A 19,704-nucleotide genomic window follows, 5' to 3' on the forward strand; every position below is an offset into this window, starting at 1 on the left:
AATCGAATTTTACTTCTCCTGATTTGCCCTCCATTGGGCTCAGCATCACCTGGGGGTCTGCTGCTAGGCCCCGGCGTTTTTAAATAGAGCGCCGCTGCCCTCTGGTGGATTCAAGTGGTGCTGACCACACTGGGAGCACACTAGGTGCAGATGTTGATTTGGATCTTCCAGATGTTTGATTAAATTAGTCAGGGCTGTGACGTCTACAGCGTCTTAATATCTGCCACCACTGACTCCAGAATCCAAAAATGCACCCAGTAAAATAAATGCATTACCAACCAGATTATGAGTGATACAGGCAACGATTTAAGAATATATTACGTTTCTTCATAATTCAATTCAACAGAAATTGACCCAATCGCAGAAACTTTATTGATTATATACCAGCAGCATTTCATTGCCTCCAAAAACAAAACCCCCCATGAATAATAATTTACAAGAATCTCTGTTTATTATCTGTGCCACGCAATAGACTTCCTGCCCCATCTGTCAAGAAGAAGCCATTGCTGTAACAGACAGCGCACATTGTGTTCTGGCAGTTAATGCATGGACGCAGAAAAATCTTTTCACACTTGCAGGAAACGCATGCGCATAGAGGAAACCAACTGGCTTGTGTCAAGCCGAGGCAGACGGACGTGATCGAGCCAAAAATCACCTGTATTCTGGCATTCATGGTGACACAGTGAGTACACATTTATATTTTTATAACAGTGAGAGCGTCTTAAAAACGACTGAAAGCACGACTGTTTGCGCAGTTTTTCTTCTTCTTCTTCTTTTCTTTTTTGGAAAATAAGGCGGGTAGTTACAGGGTCCAGTGAGGCTGAAGCATTCTTATCTGGATGTTCCTCCAGCAACCAGGAATATTAGAATTTATTTCTAAACAATTTGTGCACACTGTCATCCGTGCTTAAATAAAATCATCGATCATTAAACGAACCAAGATATTAGCAGATCTGCTGCTTCTTTTTGCCTCTAAAGGGAGAGAGAATAATGTGAGTGGACGCGAAATTATCAGTATTTCTGATCATAATGATTGCATTATGTTCCTATAAATGGCTGCTTGCTGTAGGGAGACTGTTTTCCTTGTATCGTGTATCCTCCCGAGGATGCGATTGCTGCGGTCCAGGAGTAACGCCTTGTCGCTATCATTACTGCTCATCCCTCACAGACGGAGAGGGGAGATGAGAGAGAGAGAGAGGGGGGGGGGAACAGGGGGGGCGGGGGTTGTTGCTCATCACATTGGGTTTTGTTACATTCAGCATAATCCAGCAAACCCTTGATTAAAAAAAATCCACTGGCTTCTCGAGCTGTTTGCATTCATATATTTATATATTTCATGTCGATTGCTGTTGCATTGTGCAAAAGTTGACCTCTCGCTTGCAGATCGTGAAGTGTTCGCGCATTCCGCAAGACACGTTTATTCACCTCAGGTAGTTTCAATTTAGCAAGCACGGATTTCAGCACGAGATTTCCGTATCATTTAGGCTTGAGTCGCTTTTTTTCCTCCTCTCAATCCTCCTTAGAACTGCGCGCCGGCTGTCAGATCTCTAATCTCTTGCGATTTCTTGGACTGTGATGTTTTGCGTGTGATGGTTCCGCTTAATGCGGTAATGATCTTCCAGTGAAACCTCTCCTACCACCATCACCACCACCCTGCTTTCCGCGCAGCTCTCTCACTGTGGTCTTCTGCTTTCAGCCCATGGGCTCAGAGCGGGAGGAGATGCGTAAGAGACAGATGCAAGTTCATCAAGAAGCAGCTGCCAGTGTCCTCCAAGCGCGCCACAGAATGGGAAACACCCCCACCAACGCCTCAAATGCCTGCTGCTTCTGCTGGTGCTGCTGCTGTAGCTGTTCCTGGTAAGGAGAAACACTCCACTGAATCCCACACATCCACACACAGATTTATACACTGATGACTTAAGTCCTCTCATTAATTACATTTCCTTAAATTTCACGGGTTCATGAGTTTTGCATGAGTTGCTAGCTGTTGTTGTGTGGCCGAGATGAATCCTGAACTCACTAAAAATTGGTCCAGCAGGACTGATTGGTGTCAGCTGTAGCTAATTTCACAGCTAATAAGACTGTGGGACTTAAGCAAGCAGCGGGCATATGGCATGCATGTGTACAAGGAGCAAGATGTCAAATGGTGTGGCTACGTACAATTCGGGAGGGAGGGTGTCGTTTGCAGCTGGTTGGGGGCTGCATGCAGTGAAAGAAGATAGTGAAGGGGAGGGTAGTTGCCTTCTTCAGCTAGTGTAGGGCTGGGCATAGGAATGCAAGGTGCTGTTGTTGCTCCTGAGTGAGCTGCTGCTTTGAGTGCCATTGTCTCCACGCATTATTCTATGTCTCTGCCACAGCCCCACTCAAGTGGATCTTGTTTTTGAGCAATTTTAGTATCTCTGTTTTGCTTTCATGTCTCCCACTGATCACCAATTGTTATTTTTACTTCCAAAACACGTGTTTAAGGCACCAAAGTGGCCTTAAACTAAATCACTTTAGTTGCCACAGAAAGGAGTGCGCTACGCTCGAAAAACGCTGAACAACCCTGCCCAGTGAACTGCACTAAAGCGTAGCCAGAATGTACAGTGTTGTATTTTATCTACACCTAAGTAAAACTAAAGAAGAAAAAATACAATTAGAAATCTAAAACAGAATGCAAGCACAACTACACAACTATAGCAATGCATAATAGATAGCAATAAAACTAAAAGGACAGTTCTTTTAAAAGCAATGAAATATGCACAGGAAATGAAACCGGTCTTAAAAAGAAATAAAAATATGCAGCAGTTTCCTTGAATTTCCTGTTCAAGTTAAAAACAAGAATATGACAAACAAAATAAAGCACTCATGCTCTATAATAAGATGGCGAGTATGACAAAATGTGTTACATATAGCCTGTCAAGAGGCATGAGAGAAGGGAGAGGTTCAGCTGATAAGCACCTGATGGAAAAAAAAAACACCCAAACCTTAAAGTGTTCTGGTTTCGTGACTTCACAATGCCAATGTTTACGGTTTTTGGCAATGCTATCACATAGATTTCACAGACTATAATAGCATTTTTGTCATTTATGATAGATTAAACAGAAAAATCTTCCGATGTAACACTGAGTTTATTGATTGCTGAGTAAGTGGCCCATGAAAACAACCAGTCATCACATTAATCCAGTGTTTTCACAACTCATTTCCCAACAGAGCTGCAGGATTCTCGAAACGCGATTCAGGATCCATAGAGCTCTGCAACCAATAAGATTGTTGTATTACTAAAATGGGTATATCTACAGATAGGGACAGTACTGTGCAAAGTCTTGAGCCAGCCCTCATGGCTGTATAGCTTCCTCGGAAAATGGGAATTGGGTGCATGTGTTACTGAAATATGTGCAAACATACATGGAAACACAGTATATAAGACAAAAACTGAGTTTGTACAATTTTGATGAGCTTGACAGTTATTATTTGGTATGAACACCTTTATTCTTCAACACAGCCTGAACTATTTAGACAAGCTTCCTTGTAATTTCTTTAAGTAGTCTTCAGAATAGTTCTCCAGGCTTCTTGAAGGCCATTCAAACCCCACCCTGCTTCAGTAATGTTGTGGTCCAGGCTACTGGGAGGCCGATCCATGACTCACAGACAACTACTTTGTGTTTTTTGTTTGGTCCAGGTATGCTTTTACTGCATTAGGAGTGTGTTTGTGATCATTTTAATACTGAAAAATCAAGCCATTGCCATTCAAATGTGATTCAGATGGTGGATCAAATCTGATGGTAATGTTTGGTGTTCATATTTCCATCAGCCTCGATGCCAACACCTGATGTTCTAAAAGAGGACTTTTTGTGCAGTAGCATGAGCCTAATGTTTTTAACTCTGAAGCTATGGAAACTCTCATATGATTTTGAGCCATCACATCACATGTCTGGAGTATTTTGCTTGAAAAGTTTTAGAATGCAAATAGTACTGAGCATAAGAGTACAAATGGTAGTGAAGGTGTATATTCAGTTTGTTATTAGGACTATTTTGTCCTCTGTAAGTGGTCCCTGCTCCCAAAAAAGCTTCCACAAACAGCAAATCATGAAGAAAGTGGTCATTAAAAGTTTACACTGCCAACTGTCTTGGTTTGTCCAAACAATGATTTTTAATTTGCAGAGACATAAACCAGAAAACGTTAAATCAAATAAAAATCTAATAGTTTCCGTCTGGAATAAAATGAGACGTATGTTGTAGTAACAGCTCAACAACAGATGCACCTCCCTTTTGACTCCAACCTCTCATTCATTTACCAGCAGCACCATCCACACAGCAACCCAGAAAAACATAAACTCAGTGGCCCCGTGACCGGCGCCGGCTCTCGTCGGATGGAGGCCTCGGGGGGGTTAAACCTGTTTTGGAATTATCAGCTATTTGCTTTTGCTTCCTCTGAGGACAGCCGACCTGTTGTATGCAGAACGTGGTCGCGATAATTCACTCCGCTGGGGATGAGTAATAAGTTTTTTATTCTACATCTGTATGACTTTAATTTAATTGTTGCACAGCTTCAAACACCACATTCCCAGGTGGGATGGCTCACAATGGACTCTCACCTGAACCAATTAGCCGACAGCCAGCTGCTACTTCAGGCAGAGAGAATGTTTTAATTCCACACAGGTGAGACTCACAGGATGAGCTGGACAGTTGACACACTATACTTTTTACAGAAACGTTCCCAGTGGATCAGCCTGAACGTGCTGTAAATGTTCTCTCATTTCAAATGAAGAAGAAACTATAGAATGCATAGTGCTCCTGCTACACTACACTGTAGGAAATCAGTGTTTGCAATAGACTTTTTGACTGAAGATTGCATGAAATTTAAAGTATTTCTGGGTTTTGATATTATCTCAGTCTAGTGTCTACATATAGGGTATGTAGACACCAGCCCATTTTTAATGTGTACCATTTGGGATTGGCTTCTTAGTTTTATTTAAGGGAAGTCATGAGGCTAGACTGTATAATATTAAACCAATGGTTCCTGAGGTTTTTGATTGTTTGCTGCTGGAGAAATTTTAAAGTCCATATAATGCATTTGGGGTATGTCACTTTCCCTATGAATGTAAAGAGTTAGCAGAGTTATAATGTAATATCGAAAGGAGTTATACAAAGAAAAACACTGCTCTTGAGCGCACACCATAAAAACATGGCCATCACAACCATCACATTGCTTTTGGCCTGTGCATTTTGAGGCCTTAAGGTTAGTGTATTGGTCACCACCATGGTGGCTTTTTGGGAGCCAGAAGTAACTGTATCTGGACAAGAGGGTGGAGTGTTAAGTAATCAGCTAGTTCTAGCAAGCCTGGTTACAAGGCTCTAGCTATATGTGAAAAAGAAGATTTTCACAGGACTACATAGAGTCCTGTTGCTCCTGTGCTTGTGATCGTTGTCCTGTTGGATGAACCAAACGTGGGCCAAGCTTTAGCTGCTCAACAGATGGCCTCACATTTGACTCTAGAATACTTTTGGTATGCAGGGGAGATTGCGGTCAAACCAATTACTGCATAGTGCATAGAGTTGTGTGAAAAGTTTGGATCTACTAATAAGCGGTTTGAATGTCACAGATCCATTGCATACATTGTTTAACTGTCTTCATGATGTGAGAACCTGGCTATCTCAAAACTCTTTAACCTTGAATGACAGTAAAACTGAAGTTATTGTCTTTGACAGCCATATTCCATTGAACCAACTAACTGTTACCCTTTGACCCACTTGCTAGCTACCTCTCCCACGTTGTAAGACTCCCTATTGCCATTCGCTCTTCTGAGACTGTTCAGTCTTTTAAATCTCATTTAAAGACCCATCTTTTTACTCTGGCTTTGATGTAAGATAGTTTGATTATCATTTGGTTGGTTTCTATGTTTGTCTCGTCTTGCGTTGTATTTGTCTTATTTTTATTTCCTAATTTGTGAAGCACTTTGATCAAAACTGTTGTTTTTAAATGTGCTATATAAATACATTTTGATTTGATTTGAAGCCCAAAGTAAAAGGAAAAAAATACTACAGTTTAACTCAGCAAAGCTGAAGCACAAACATCTTGGATGGCTACACCTCACAGACATGACATTAGTGACATTAGTCATCATGACATTAGTCAGATAATCTATTTTCCACAAAAGTACAACCGCGGTGCAGTGCATTGACTTTTGGACAGCTGTGAATCTGCACAGCTAGGCTGCTAATGCCAGTATCCTGAACAATGAGTTTTACATATTAAAAAATACCAGATTATAAACGTGCTCTAAATTTGGGCATTTTAACACAGAAGTCTGTGGATGTTGACTCTATTATGGAGCCAGCCTCAAGTGGCCACTAGAGGAAATGCAGTTTTCCGCTCCAGAGGTTGCTACTTGCATCATCATGTAACATATTTACACAATGTCTGCTTTGAGGCTAGCTGGTACACCTGCAAACAAATTATGAGCAGTCGGCCCTTATTTCTAAATTGTTTAGCCACAAGCAAAATGTTAAAAATGTTCTCTTATTGGCTGTAAGGACAAATACAGTCGTGATGCACGTCACAGCGACTGAGGAACAAATGCATTACTTTTAATCCTGATGGTAATGTCAGCACACTGCATGGCTAATGTAGCTACGGATCCCATTAGTTCTGATCGTAGGCCCAGTGTGACACAAACTCAAACAACAGCAGGTGTTTTCATGTCTCCTTAAGAGCCTCCACATGTATTTTGCCGTGCATTGAATTATAACATGTATTTATTCTGTCTGATAACAAATGGTCACATTAGAAGATTTTCCAATTTTGAATGTCTAGCTCAAGCTGCAGGGTGAAAAACTGAAAACCGGGTGACAAACTGCTTTAAAAACAGTCATGATCAAAACGTCAAAGCTCTCCGTGTTATTTGTCTTTCAGTTTGACTGTTAGAAACGAAGACGAAACAATACAAAGGTCCACGTTTGAGAGCAGGACGGACAAAACCACTAATTGCGAAGAAAGGTGAGTTCAGCGATACAGAATCTGTGACATTGCTGTGGAAATTCGGTGACATGCCAACGCATCCATTATTCTTTTATTTTCCAGCCCAAAGCCTACTCTGGAAGACACTCGCTCCTGGGCGATGTCATTTGAAAGGGTGATGAAAAGTGCAGCCGGGCGAAGCTGCTTCAGGCAGTTCCTGAGAACAGAGTTCAGCGAGGAGAACATGATGTTCTGGCTCGCCTGCGAGGAGCTCAAAAAGGAGACGAACAAGACTGTGGTCGAGGAGAAAGTCCGCCAGATCTATGAGGACTTCATCTCCATCCTTTCCCCTAAAGAGGTGAATAAATAATACTTAGAATGATCATATATAAGTTTATCAACAGAACATCATAAATGTGTTCTCTAGCCTTGATCTTCTCAGATATGCTATGATAAGTTATCATTTTTAAAATATCAAAACATTTTTCATAATCTGCAGATTAGCTTATTGTAAAAAAATTTTGGATGAAAGAATAATCAGCTCAGTTTCTTTGTCCCAAGTAGCAACCATATTATCACATATGTTTTACTACAGTTCAAATGCTGACAATCAACACATTCTCACTCCTGAGGTGTAATATTGCAGATTGCTTTTGCAGCTTTTATGTTCCTTTTTTTTAGCTTCACCAAAAGTCTCACAGTGGCTGTTTTAGGGTGTAGAGTGTATATAGACTCAGGGTGTCAAAGTATAACAGCACTGACAACAAGTGGAGTATTATAAATATCATGTTAATGACAGGCTGCAAGAACAGTATTGTTAATAACCCACCAACAGCAAGTGTAGCTACCAGTAACATAAACCAGCCAACAGTCATAAAAAAGGAAAAAAGACTAGCTTGAGACCACTAAACAACATATAAAAGGCATGTGAACTAACAGGTTGAAGTCACCTTACTAATTTATGGATTATGTCAAAAGAAGGCATGTAAGTAGATATTTTTGAGTCAAAAGTGGTTAAAGCAGTAATTTTACATTTTCAAGCTGGTAGCAGGAAGCCTCGTTGATATATACTCACTGGCTACTCCATTAGTTACATGTTGCTAGTACCAGGCTGGACCCCTTATGCCTTCAGAACTGCCTTCATTCATCATAGCACAGACTCAACAAGGTGCTGGAATCATTCCTCTGAGATTTTTTACATAATGACACAACAGCATCAAACAGTTGCTGTATTGTATTGAGATCTGGTCACCTTGGAATCTATTGCCATGTTCAAAAGACCAGTTTCTGATTTGAACACTGTGGTCATGAAGAGATGGGCGTGGTCAGCATCAATACCCAGGTAGGCTGTGGTGTTTACACGACACTCAGTTGGTATTAAGAGACTGAAAGTGTGCCATGAAAATATCCCACACATTATTAAACCAGAAGCCTGAACTGCTGATAGAAGGCAACAGAAATCTAAATCTCCTTTTGTCCAGTCTTGGTGAGCCTGTGTGAACTGTAGTATCAGTTTCCTGTTCTTAGCGGACATCAGATCACTCGGAGTGGTCTTCAGCTGGTGTAGGCCATCTGCTTCAAGATTCAGCATGTTGTTTATTCACTCTTCTGTATATCTTTCTTATAACATTATTATAAGTTATTTGAGCTTCTGTCGCCTTCTTGCCAGCTTAAAGCAGGCTGACCGTTCTCTGAGCTCTGGCATCAACAAGGCTTTTTCACCCAGAGAACTGAGGCTCACAGGATATTTCCTCTTTTTCTCTTTTTCCACTCTGCTTAAACTCTAGAGATGGTTGCGTGGAGAAATCTCAGTAGATTGGGGCGATCGTGGCTCAAGAGTTGGGAGTTCGCCTTGTAATCGGAAGGTTGCCGGTTCGAGCCCCGGCTCGGACAGTCTCGGTCGTTGTGTCCTTGGGCAAGACACTTCACCCGTTGCCTACTGGTGGTGGTCAGAGGGCCCGGTGGCGCCAGTGTTCGGCAGCCTCGCCTCTGTCAGTGCGCCAGGGTGGCTGTGGCTACAATGTAGCTTGCCATCACCAGTGTGTGAATGGGTGGATGACTGGATATGTAAAGCGCTTTGGGGTCCTTAGGGACTAGTAAAGCGCTATATAAATACAGGCCATTTACCATTTTTAGATCTGCAGTTAAAATATTTAGACCAGTCCAACTGGAACATTCACTTAAATCACATTGTGTTCTGATGCTCAGTTTGAACTTCAGCAGCTCATCTCGACCACGTCGACATGCCTAAATGTATTGAGTTGGTGCCGTGTGATTGGCTAATAAGGCATTTGCAGTAACGAGCAGTTAAACAAGCATCTGAAAGTGTCACGCAGAGTATAAAATCCTCGTGTGGAAGTTGTTTTGTCCTTTTATATGTGCATTTTTTTTAATCCATCATCCGTGCTATTGAACATTCTTCTGTCTCCTCGTCCTCTCCAGGTCAGTCTGGATTCACGCGTCCGAGAAGTGATAAACCGCAATATGCTTGAGCCGACCTCGCACACGTTCGACGATGCTCAGCAGCAGATCTACACGCTGATGCAGAGAGACTCGTACCCCCGCTTTATAAACTCATCTGCGTACGCAGATCTGCTGAAGAGCCTGGAGGAGTCTCAGTCTCCCGCTGAGCCATAGACTCTCCACTGCCACACAATGCTTTCTAGCGCATGCGTCCCACCCGAAGGAGTTTCGTGTTCATGTTGGAGTCCTGCTATTTAAAGAAAGACAGACGTGAAAATGAACACTACTTATCCAGCTGTAACTGCTGTTTATTTACCCACGATTAGCTTACCAAAACCTTTGGAGCAAACAAGAACAAATGCTCGGTTCAGCATCAGTTACTTGTCTAAAACATATCTATATTTTTATATACTCCCTAACGCTTGACATTGCACTTTTCTACCTTGTTTAATGAGGGAACGCATGTATCTGTGAGCACTGCATTTGTATTTAGGTATATTGTGAGCCTTAATGCATATCCAGTTCTTGTAGAAAGTAGTAGTTTTTATTTAACGGTAAAATTAAGAAGAAGGAAAGTGCCTTGGAATAAGATCTTCTACACTAGCACCTTTGGTCTAAAACGAATGGTGCGACAATGACTTCACACGTTGGTGCTTTTAGCTCTTCTCAAAGATCAAAGTTTTTACAACTTGATGAGCTGATACCCAGAAATAGATCTTGTCTTTGTGTTTCAATACTGTGATACTAGTCTATATTTAATTTAAGCAAAACAGGGAAAAACAAACTGAATACATGACCATGACCACTGATATATTTGTGTATTTAAAAATTTGTGTGAAATAACTATATGAATTCTCACATAAATAAAGCACAATCATACGTTGCGTTTCCTGTCATGTGTCATGAACATTCACAGTAGAGTCTATGCTTTCACCTCATTATGTATCGCACATGTAGTACTGTAGTTTTTGCAGTGTGTTAAGAACAGTTTTCATTAACGACTTACACTTTAGGACAGCCAACAACATATTGGCTGTCCTACTTAATCAGGTAAGAAGGCTGATGAAATCCCAGGTGCTAATATTGTATCTACAATTATGTAAACCCAAATGCAGGAGGAGAGGAATGAAAGAAAGCAGAAGACAAACTACATGTGTTTAAATGCGAAGGGGGCAGGTGGAAAAGTGAAGGGGGGTGATTTTAAATGCCTGGGATCAACCATCCAAAGCAATAAACAGTGCACGAGAGAAGTGAAAGAGAGTAAAGTCTGGGTGGAACGGGTGGAGACCAGAGTCAGGGGTGATTTGTAAAAGATGGCTAGAGATAAGAGCCAAAGGGAAGGTTTATAATATGCTAGTGCTATGATGGTTTGGAGATTGTGGCTCTGATAAAAAGACGAGAGGCCGAGCTAAAGATTTTCACTGGGAGTGGCCAGAGTGGACAGGAGTAGAAATGAGTATATCAGAGGGAGTTTGGAGACAAAGTCTAGGAGGCAATGCTGAGATGGTTCGGTCATGTGCAGAGGAAGGATAGTGGATATGCTTGACCAAGAATGCTGAATATGCTAGACAGGAGGAAAAGACCTCAGAGAAGATTCATGGATGAGGGGAAAGAGGACATGCAGGGGGTTGGTGTGACAGAGGACGCTGGGATAGGGGGAGATGGAGGCAGATGATTCAATGTGGTGACCACTAAAGGGAGGAAAAAAGAAATCTGAGAAGCTGGCAGCAATAAATATTTGACCTTTTAGCTTGGCGATGTGCCTTAATTAATAATTCATCACCAGACCAGAGCTACATTAATGAAAAAGAAAAACATTTAACAACAGGCCATTTATTGTGAGAGAGTAGGTATTAAACCATGAAATGTAGCCCTAGTTGTTATAATACATACAATTCCTGCAAGAAATGGCTCGTCTCAATGAAAAGTAGCTTCACAATCAAGCAACTACTGTTAGTTACTCTACTGTAACACTGAGGGTTGTGTGTGGCTCCAGGTCAGTATGCAGCATCAGTACAGTCATGCCTCTTGCAGGCTGACAGCCCCGTTCTTATCTATGAGTAGCAGCAGGTTTCTTTTTTTTTTTCCTTTCTTTTATTTTTTAATTAAGTAAGTCAGTGGTCCTCGAGTCCGTGTAGTCTCACTGGAGTCAAGCTCAAAGGACTCTGTTGATGTTGATCAGGTGAGCGGACACACTCGTGTTCATTCGTCGCTGATAGGAGGAAGCTGCTTTTCTATGAATCGCTTGACATCCACCATTTCCTGTAAATACACAAAAAGATGCAAAAAGCATTTCAGACGGAGCTCCACGGTCAAATGTGCCTTTTTTTTTTCTTATTCCCACCCTCACCTCTGGACACGCGCTGTGAGGTAGACCACGGTATGACTTGAAGGTAATGTTGGCAGGATTGATGAGACCTTTCATCTTCTCTGCTGTCTGGATGCCGAATGCGTAGGGAACCAGGGGATCGGCATCCCCGTGGCACTGCAGGACATGCATGTCCTTGTTAGCACTGTTGGCAGCCGCCTGAGAATAGAACAGATTAGGATTATTTTTATTATCTGATTATGAGTGAATGTGAGCTGGCTGTGGGATATCCCGGTAGTGTAATCCAATTGAAGGAGTAGTTTGCTAAAAAAATTAATTAAAAATTTGAAGCATTACATGTATATATACAGTGCTTACTAAATGTATTAGACATCAACCCAAAGTAAAATAAAACCCCACTCATATATGTGCTTATTATTAACCGGTCCAAAAGAAAATACTTGCATTCACAACTTTATGAAGTGTCAATTATCAAAAATTTTAAGAACTACAAATTTCAGGTGGATCTGTCTAAAAGCGTAGGTTGCACCCTCAGAAATGTTTCTACCTGAGGGAAGGATTTGTGGAGAGGAAGCCAGCAGCTGAGAGCGACCACACCGGCAAGTTTCTGTTGAGTCGTCAGAGCCGTGTAAAGAGACAACGCTCCACCCTGGGGAAAAAAAACCACACACAAAAAAAACATCGTTCTCACAAAGATACTAAGCCCAACACCAACAGATTACAACTACACATCAACACAACCTCAGCTTGAGGACAGCACTTGATTAATCCACACTTGATTGATTTAAACAGTCCAGTTTTTATAGCAAAACCTAAGTGTGTGTCAGTTTTCATTGGATAAACGACTGAACAGACTTTTAAATCTATGGGATAATCCACAGGTGGGAGCTAACGGCCACATACCCAACTAAATAAAGAATAAACAACTCCCAGTGCAAGTATGACAGCTCCAAGAAAACACAAGTAACTCATCTAAGTCAGAATGTTTGTGACACTACAGGCCTTTCTCACTGTTAGAGGATACAAATACAAAGAATGCGGTTGTAGAGGAAACATGACAAATACACTTCTTCATTAATACACATTTGTCAGTCAAATAAAGGGAATTCACATTTACATACAAGGCTCATTTAGCAGTGTCAAAACATGAGTATGTTTGCATGATTAAAGGCTCTAGTCCTCTTTTGTTCTTTTAAAATAATTTATTTGGAAATAAATTATTTGTATTTTAAGTGCCTAAAATACATGAAAACAGCGCCTAGTTGTTTTTTCTGCTTTTCTTGCCTAAATTTAAGATGTGCCTGGACACAAAATACATCCATAATTTAAATCAAGTTAATCTTTTCAGTTATCGTGCTGTTTGATATCAACTGAAAGAAACAGATTAGCAAAAAAATAGTCCTGCGCATAAGCATAAGAACAAATTGTTCAATTTTTAGTTCGTTTTTGTATAGATTACACAAACAGTTATTAAGCTTTAGATACGGTACATCTGTTTAACCTATTTTCAGTCTATGTTAGATGGCTGCTGTTGTATTAACTGCTTACAGCATAATAATACACTATATAATAACTGCCTCCTACTATGGCTCCATGGCTTAGTTATGTACACATTCAACTAAAAGGAGACACAAATCCCTTTGGGGTTGCATCAGGAAGGGCATCCGGTGTAAAATATCAGCCAAAGCAAACATAAGGAGTGACCCAATGTGGCGACCTTGTGCATGAGGGAGCAACCAAAAGTAGCTTTAATATTTCCTTGATAAGCGCTTACTATTAACGGACCCAAAGACGTGGTTCGTATGATTATACTCACCTTCCTCACTGCACATTTGCAGTTGAAAGAAAACATCACCTAGCATCAAGCGTTTTTTCAAGATTAAAGTTGTACGCAGCGACTGGTGCTGTTACTCCAGGTCGAAGGAGTACATATTTTATTAGAACTGAGTGTAGCTTTTTGTCTGCCTGGATAAATATGACTGAAAAGGAAGTGCTGTTCATATTCTTTTAGTGTTTCTCATGGCTGTGAATTTCTTTCCAACTTAACTTTAAAAATCTGTAAATATCTTGTACTTGAAACAAAAAAAATTAAATGCACAACTTTTCCACGTTTTTTCTCATCAATTTGACACATTTCTCTGGTAAATCTGCTGTTTTCTTCCTATGAAATCACCAGTTTTTCTCTCAATTTTCTCTTATGTAAGTAAACTTAAAAGAAAAATAATTTTCCGCAAGATGTTACCAGCCCTCACCCAGTGATTTTTTTTATTTTTTTATTTTTACTTTCAGTGGCAGTAATGCGCCATCATAACACTGCCTGTAAATCACACACAAAAAAAAAAACAAGGTTATATAACATATCATTCCTGCACATCCCACACTTACCTGCGAAAATCCGCCCAGGATAATCCTGTGTGAAGGTATCCCATTCTTCACTTCTTGGTCTATCAAAGCTTTAACTGAAATGAAATTAAGGAAACCCCTTATGTTTGAATATGACTAAAGAAAAGGCCTGAAAAGGATCAAAATCCTTCTTTCAACATACTGTTCTCTGACGCTCTCTTAATTCCAGCCTCGTCTTCATTTGCATTCGGGCTCAGCCCATAGATATCAAACCTGCAGAAAGGGAGCAGATACATGTGAGGCTCATCCGACATGCAACAGCCACACTCTCAATTGAAAAATGCTCCTTAACTGCGAGGCTTACCAAGAAGGCATATTCATCCTCATGTTCAAAGTAACAGGCATGATGGGACTGTAATCAGTGGAAAAGAGTAACATCATGGCTTGCCCTAACTGCCCTACATGTGTCAACAGGTTTATACATTTTCACAGCCTTTAATACAGCATTCAAGTCTACATAAAGCGCTTACGGTCTTTCTGAAACTTTCCCAAAACCTGCTTTTCCTGTTATAACTGCTCTAAATACTTACGCATGTGGACAGATGTATTTCACATGTGGTATCCTGATGCCTGCGAAAGCTTCTGCCCAGCCATGTCTGTCATTTTGGACACAGTTATAGTTAAGGTGAAAGCAAAAGTGTCTTGGGTCCTAATGAACACCAATATTACACACAAGACGTAAACAAATCTCTCTACATACCCAGTGTCGCCAAGGCCATGCAGAAATATAACCTGTCAAAACAAACAACACCTATTCGCACATGCTGGTACAAACTAGGCTCTTTATTGTCTAATAACAGCTGCTTTTTTCACTAACATGTGAATGACCTGTGTCGCCTTGTTAACTCACCGCTGCAGTGGCTTTACGGGCAGCAGGCACAATGGCAGGTAAGGGCGCTGACATGTTATTGCCGCACATGCAGCGCTGAGGCAGCTGTTATGTCGGGAGAAGTTAGCTGTTCTTAGCTAATAACGGTGCCCTCCCCTTTGTTGTCAATCCGTGTCAAGATTTGTCCAACTCTGCCGTTCAAATATAAAACAGCTGAAGGACAAAATACCGACCGACCATGGAGGTCAAAGTATCGCTGCCCCCTGTCCCTGCTGGCAGTCGTCAATTTCTTCTTAGAAGTTGAAATGTGATGTTAAAAACAACCACACCGACGGTTAGGGTTCTACTCGCTAAAGACAGGCACGCTTCGTAGTCCCGCCCCCTCCGCGTTTTGATTGGATGTCGTTAGCGGCCCGATTACAAATGCACATCAGCCATTGGGTGAGCGAAATGTCGATGAGCGACTCTTTGAGGGCTGTTAAATCCTCCACAGCCCACTTCTGTATTTGAAAATTACAGATAATGTGACTGCACAGCTGAAGAAATACAATTCAAAATTTTATAAATAATACTAATAAAAAAGAAGAACCTTTACATATTTAAACATAAGCTACTTCCAAGAACAATGATGATCTGCAGAGCTGTGGTAACTAGATTGGATTGTTCCAGAAAACATCCAAAAGAGCCAATACAGATCTGGAAAAAAAATGTTTTTGAGCGATGAAACCGAGGTGAATTTGTACCAGGATGATCACAACCCAAAGTGTACCACATTATCTGTCAAGAATGGTGGGGGCAGTGTTATGGTGTGGATATGTATGGCTGCCAGTGGAAATGGATCACTAGCGTTTATTGATGATGTAACTGCTGATAGAAGCAGCAGGATGAATTATGAAGTGTACAAATACTCTCTTCGCAGATTCAGCCAAATGCCGCAAAAGTGATTACTGATAACCCAAAGCAAGCTACAAAGGCAACTCAAGAGTTTTGTTTAGGTTAGAGTTTTAAGCAAAGAATACTCTTCGACAGTCAAGTCAGTCAACTGATCTCAACCCAACAGAGCATGCTTTTTGGCTATGAAATGGAACAACTGGATGCAGAAACATCCACAAACAAGTAGCAACTGAAAGTGGCTCTACATGTTTTGACTTGGAAGACTTTTTTTTCACACTGGATGCTATTCCTGATGCAACCCCAAGGTAATTTTTTCCTCCTCCCCAAGTCATTTTTCACTTTTTAGTCGTTGCACATATTGATTGTTTGATTTAAAATCCACAGTGGTGGTGTGCAGAGACAATACTACGGGAAAAGTTGTAAAAATAAATAAATAATGGTGAATGTTGAATATTAGTAAGAATTCTGGCAACGTTTGGCTTTTGCTTGGGACATTTTCAAAATATGTTAATTAATATTATCGTGAGCCAGACCATTTTGGCTGTTTTCTAAATAATAAAAATTGCATATTAACACGGATTATTTTGGAAAACAGGAGCGCCAAACCTCCCAAATCTTTTATTTTGAAACGTAACAGCGTCAACGAGAAATACTTCCGCTGCCGTCTTTGTCACGTCACCTCTATGCCCTTGGTTTGCTACCTTTGACATGTGAGCGACCGAAACATGTCTTTCCCTAAGAAACCAGGCGGTAAAGCACTGGATGTTTTGCAGAACCTCCCGCGGATAACCTTAGCGAACCTACGGCCTGAACCAGGAGCCCGGCAAACGGTAAGTTTTAATCTCTCGTAAATTTTGTAGCTATCTGTGGCTAACGCAGCTAATGTCAGCTAAAGTAATCCAGCGGAGATAGTTGTTCTCATGAGGTTATGTGCAAGCAAGAGGAGATGGTCCTAAATGTTCCTGTGTCGCAGGAGAAACGCCGGGGCAGAGGGCAGTATGGTGGCAACAGGAGCGGCAGAGGACACAAAGGAGAGCGGCAGAGAGGGAACCGACCTCGGCTGGGCTTCGAGGGGGGGCAGACCCCCTTTTACCTGGCCATACCAAAATACGGATTCAATGAAGGGCACAGGTAAAGGCGTCAAATGCCTTTTATCTGTGAAGCTAATCGATGAGTGCTTGCTTGAGTAAGAGGCACGCCGAATTTGCATAAATGACAGATGCACTTGGTTGCCATCAAGCTCGGATCAGAAAACACAAAGCTTTATTTATAACCAGTTTTATCTGTCAGTCAGTACACCTTATCTACACAGCACTACCCACACTGATCTCTTAATACCAGCATTAGAGTCATGCTGTGGTAGGTGGACTGCCATTTGTGAGTGCACACCTGGAGTGACAGGTCTGCCACTGGCACCTTGTTCTGTTCATAGATGAGAGCACAGACTCCACTGAAGAACATCAGGCCCTCATGCCACATTCATGGAGTCTGACAGCCAGAAATGTGCCTGAGCACGCTGCAGGAGGTCATTTTGTAGAGCATGGGTAATGCTGCTCCTCTCCTTCTTGCACAAAAGATCAAATACTGCCCCATGTAATGTCCCATCCCCTTGTATGTCCTCCACAGTTTTGAAGGGAGGAGATATAAGGAGACTGTGGCGAGTGGCAGAGGAAACCTTCTCGCGATGTCACTTGCATATCTGTCATCTTGGAAGAGCTGGACTACCTGTGCAGCCTGAATGGACTGCAGTTACCATCTCATGCTGCCAGTAGCAATAAACAAAAGTTAGTCATGTCATGAGGGATAAGGAGAGAGCAAAGATGCAGGTGCACCTCGAATGAATTCACAGTGGTTTCCACTTCCTAACTAGACAGATTGATATCCCTGAAGTTTAACTCAGTTTGTGTTACGCTGCTATGATCGAGCGTTCCCTTCATTTTTCTGAGCAGTGCATATCGATTTGTACTTCTTTCTCCTCAGTCGCCGTCCGCAGTACCACCCTCTGACGCTAAAACGGCTGCAGTACCTGATCGATCTGGGACGAGTCGACCCGACTCAGCCTATAGACCTGACCCAGCTCGTCAACGCCAGAGGAGTTACAATCCAGCCCCTGAAGCGCGACTATGGAGTCCAGCTTGTTGACGAGGTTTTTGATCTGTTCATCTGTTTCATAGAGATCAAATTAGGAAGCTTGATTTGTCATCACAGCTGATTTTAAAATCATTTAACAATCATCTGAGGACAAACAGCTACTTCCTGGCGTATTTAGTGTCAACACAGAAACAAGACTTGAGAGACGTGATTATTGAGGTCAAATAAATTATGAATGCTATGCTACAAACACCAGAGGTTCTCCTTTCCATGGAAATTGAAAGTAAAAGGTTTCTTAATGGATAACCTGTTCTTTTCCTTTATCTGTTTTATGAGCAGAACATCTTAAATATTGATGAGGAAAACACAGAAATGTATTTTCTCTGTCATCAGTAGAGCCTGTGAGCTGAAGACTTTATGCATAGCTGCTGCAAGACAAATAAAACAATTTAAACAGCTTATAGTTTGACCAGCAAAGGTTTTATTCTTTAAGAATGGCTTTAAAATCACTGTGAGGTTATCCAATTGGTTAGAACTGAAGAATTTCAGTAGACATACCAGTAGGTGGCACCACATGACAGTGTTGTCACTGTGACAGTAACAGATTAAGATGCTGGTCTTGACTCCTCAGTATTTTTATTTAGGTTATTATTTTAGCCAGTTCTGACTAAAGCTCACGTGTTTGTCCTGTTCCAGGGCGCTGAGATTTTTGCTGCAAAAATCAACATTGAGGTTCAGAGAGCGACTGAAGGAGCCATAGCTGCTATTGAAAGGAACGGAGGGGTCATCACAACCAGTTTCTACGATCCGATAAGTCTCGGTAACTCATTAATGACTGATCTTATCCACTTGTCCAAGTCGATGTATTTTATTTTAAAATATTTTTTTTAAGATAAAAGGCCTGAAAATGTGCTCTCACTTTTTACAGATATCCTCATCAAGCCCGTCCCGTTTTTTGTCCGTGGGCAGCCGATCCCAAAGCGAATGTTGCCCGGAGAGAATATGCTCCCTTATTACACAAGTGCTGACAACCGGGGTTATTTGGCAGACCCGGACAAAATCCAGCAGGCCCGGCTAGCCCTGGCACAGAAGTATGGTTACATTCTGCCAGATATTTCAAAGGATGAACTGTATCACATGCTGGCCATGAGGAAGGATATACGACAGATCTTCTTTGGCCTTTCTCCAGGCTGGGTTGTTAACATGCCTGAGAAGAAGATCCTGAAACCAACTGATGAAAAACTGCTGAAATATTACAGCTCGTAGGTGTTAGGAGAAAAATACTGTTTATTTACAGGGAGCTGGGGGTGTTGAAAGCATTTTCATTTTGTATGGAAAACTGTAGTCTGTGTGTTGCCATTAAACTTTATGTTGAAAAATATATTTTTCACTGTATTATCTTTTATTAATACAGTTAAATGTAGTCGAATTTATGCCACAAACCATATGATGAGTACTACTCGGTGGCCAACATCTGACGGCCTCGTGTCCAAGCACGACCGTGGCCCGTGCTGCATGATGGAAGGAACGTGAACTGTAACAGGTGAGGGGGAAATAAGGAAAATAAGATAACTCAAAGAATGAAAACAGGAAACAGATGCCTGGTGATGTGTGTTACTTGTGAAATGGGTTGCCTAGGCCCTAGAAGGGGAGTTTGAAATTAGTCACAGGCAGCTGTATCCTGGTGTGGACGTTCAAAAGATCCCTCCCCCTCCCCCTGTTTTGGAACACAATCACAGGCAAAAAACATACATA

General features: G+C 41.4%; 3 protein-coding genes across 5 annotated transcripts; 2 read left to right on the forward strand and 1 right to left on the reverse strand.

Annotated features, from left to right (window-relative positions):
- The first annotated feature begins 519 nt into the window (after positions 1–519).
- Positions 520–10,282, forward strand: LOC102195331 (regulator of G-protein signaling 20-like). Of its 3 annotated transcripts, none has more exons than XM_005738833.2 (5): positions 520–682; positions 1,697–1,857; positions 6,896–6,979; positions 7,064–7,298; positions 9,383–10,282. In XM_005738833.2, exons 2-5 carry the CDS (start codon positions 1,700–1,702, stop codon positions 9,575–9,577), a joined length of 672 nt encoding a protein of 223 aa, XP_005738890.1. In that variant the 5' UTR covers positions 520–682; positions 1,697–1,699; the 3' UTR covers positions 9,578–10,282. The 3 variants fall into 3 exon arrangements, with proteins under 3 accessions (XP_005738890.1, XP_005738889.1, XP_005738891.1); XM_005738832.1 differs by lacking the exon at positions 520–682 and adding an exon at positions 1,379–1,607; XM_005738834.1 differs by lacking the exons at positions 520–682; positions 1,697–1,857 and adding an exon at positions 4,491–4,641.
- Positions 10,283–11,220: 938 nt separating this feature from the next.
- On the reverse strand, positions 11,221–15,357 carry LOC102195983 (lysophospholipase 1). The gene is made up of 9 exons (XM_005738835.2): positions 14,986–15,357; positions 14,836–14,867; positions 14,666–14,731; positions 14,440–14,487; positions 14,278–14,348; positions 14,118–14,191; positions 12,280–12,381; positions 11,754–11,930; positions 11,221–11,665 (listed from the first exon to the last, which is right to left on the reverse strand). Exons 1-9 carry the CDS (start codon positions 15,052–15,054, stop codon positions 11,606–11,608), a joined length of 699 nt encoding a protein of 232 aa, XP_005738892.1. The 5' UTR covers positions 15,055–15,357; the 3' UTR covers positions 11,221–11,605.
- A 1,131-nt stretch (positions 15,358–16,488) lies between these two features.
- Positions 16,489–19,330, forward strand: mrpl15 (mitochondrial ribosomal protein L15). The gene is made up of 5 exons (XM_005738839.1): positions 16,489–16,688; positions 16,832–16,989; positions 17,839–18,004; positions 18,646–18,769; positions 18,878–19,330. The coding sequence occupies exons 1-5, from the start codon at positions 16,584–16,586 to the stop codon at positions 19,213–19,215; spliced, it is 891 nt and encodes a 296-aa protein (XP_005738896.1). The 5' UTR covers positions 16,489–16,583; the 3' UTR covers positions 19,216–19,330.
- The last annotated feature ends 374 nt before the right edge of the window (positions 19,331–19,704 follow it).

The sequence above is a fragment of the Pundamilia nyererei genome, unplaced genomic scaffold (genome assembly GCF_000239375.1).
Source record: "Pundamilia nyererei isolate P.nyererei 1_Seehausen unplaced genomic scaffold, PunNye1.0 scaffold00087, whole genome shotgun sequence".
Classification (NCBI taxonomy): domain Eukaryota; kingdom Metazoa; phylum Chordata; class Actinopteri; order Cichliformes; family Cichlidae; genus Pundamilia; species Pundamilia nyererei.

What these genes read in the sequence shown, in the direction of transcription:
- LOC102195331 (XM_005738832.1), top strand. An exon ending in TGCTGCTGTAGCTGTTCCTG is followed by an intron (nt 1,858 to 6,895) that starts GTAAGGAGAAAC and finishes TTTGTCTTTCAG; the next exon opens with TTTGACTGTTAGAAACGAAG. An exon ending in CCATCCTTTCCCCTAAAGAG is followed by an intron (nt 7,299 to 9,382) that starts GTGAATAAATAA and finishes CGTCCTCTCCAG; the next exon opens with GTCAGTCTGGATTCACGCGT.
- LOC102195983 (XM_005738835.2), bottom strand. Translation starts at nt 15,054, where the DNA reads ATGTGCGGCAATAACATGTCAGCGCCCTTACCTGCCATTGTGCCTGCT. An exon ending in CCCGTAAAGCCACTGCAGCG is followed by an intron (nt 14,868 to 14,985) that starts GTGAGTTAACAA and finishes TTGTTTTGACAG; the next exon opens with GTTATATTTCTGCATGGCCT. An exon ending in TCCTGGGCGGATTTTCGCAG is followed by an intron (nt 12,382 to 14,117) that starts GTAAGTGTGGGA and finishes TTTTTTCCCCAG; the next exon opens with GGTGGAGCGTTGTCTCTTTA.
- mrpl15 (XM_005738839.1), top strand. Translation starts at nt 16,584, where the DNA reads ATGTCTTTCCCTAAGAAACCAGGCGGTAAAGCACTGGATGTTTTGCAG. An exon ending in GAGTCCAGCTTGTTGACGAG is followed by an intron (nt 18,005 to 18,645) that starts GTTTTTGATCTG and finishes GTCCTGTTCCAG; the next exon opens with GGCGCTGAGATTTTTGCTGC. An exon ending in CTACGATCCGATAAGTCTCG is followed by an intron (nt 18,770 to 18,877) that starts GTAACTCATTAA and finishes CACTTTTTACAG; the next exon opens with ATATCCTCATCAAGCCCGTC.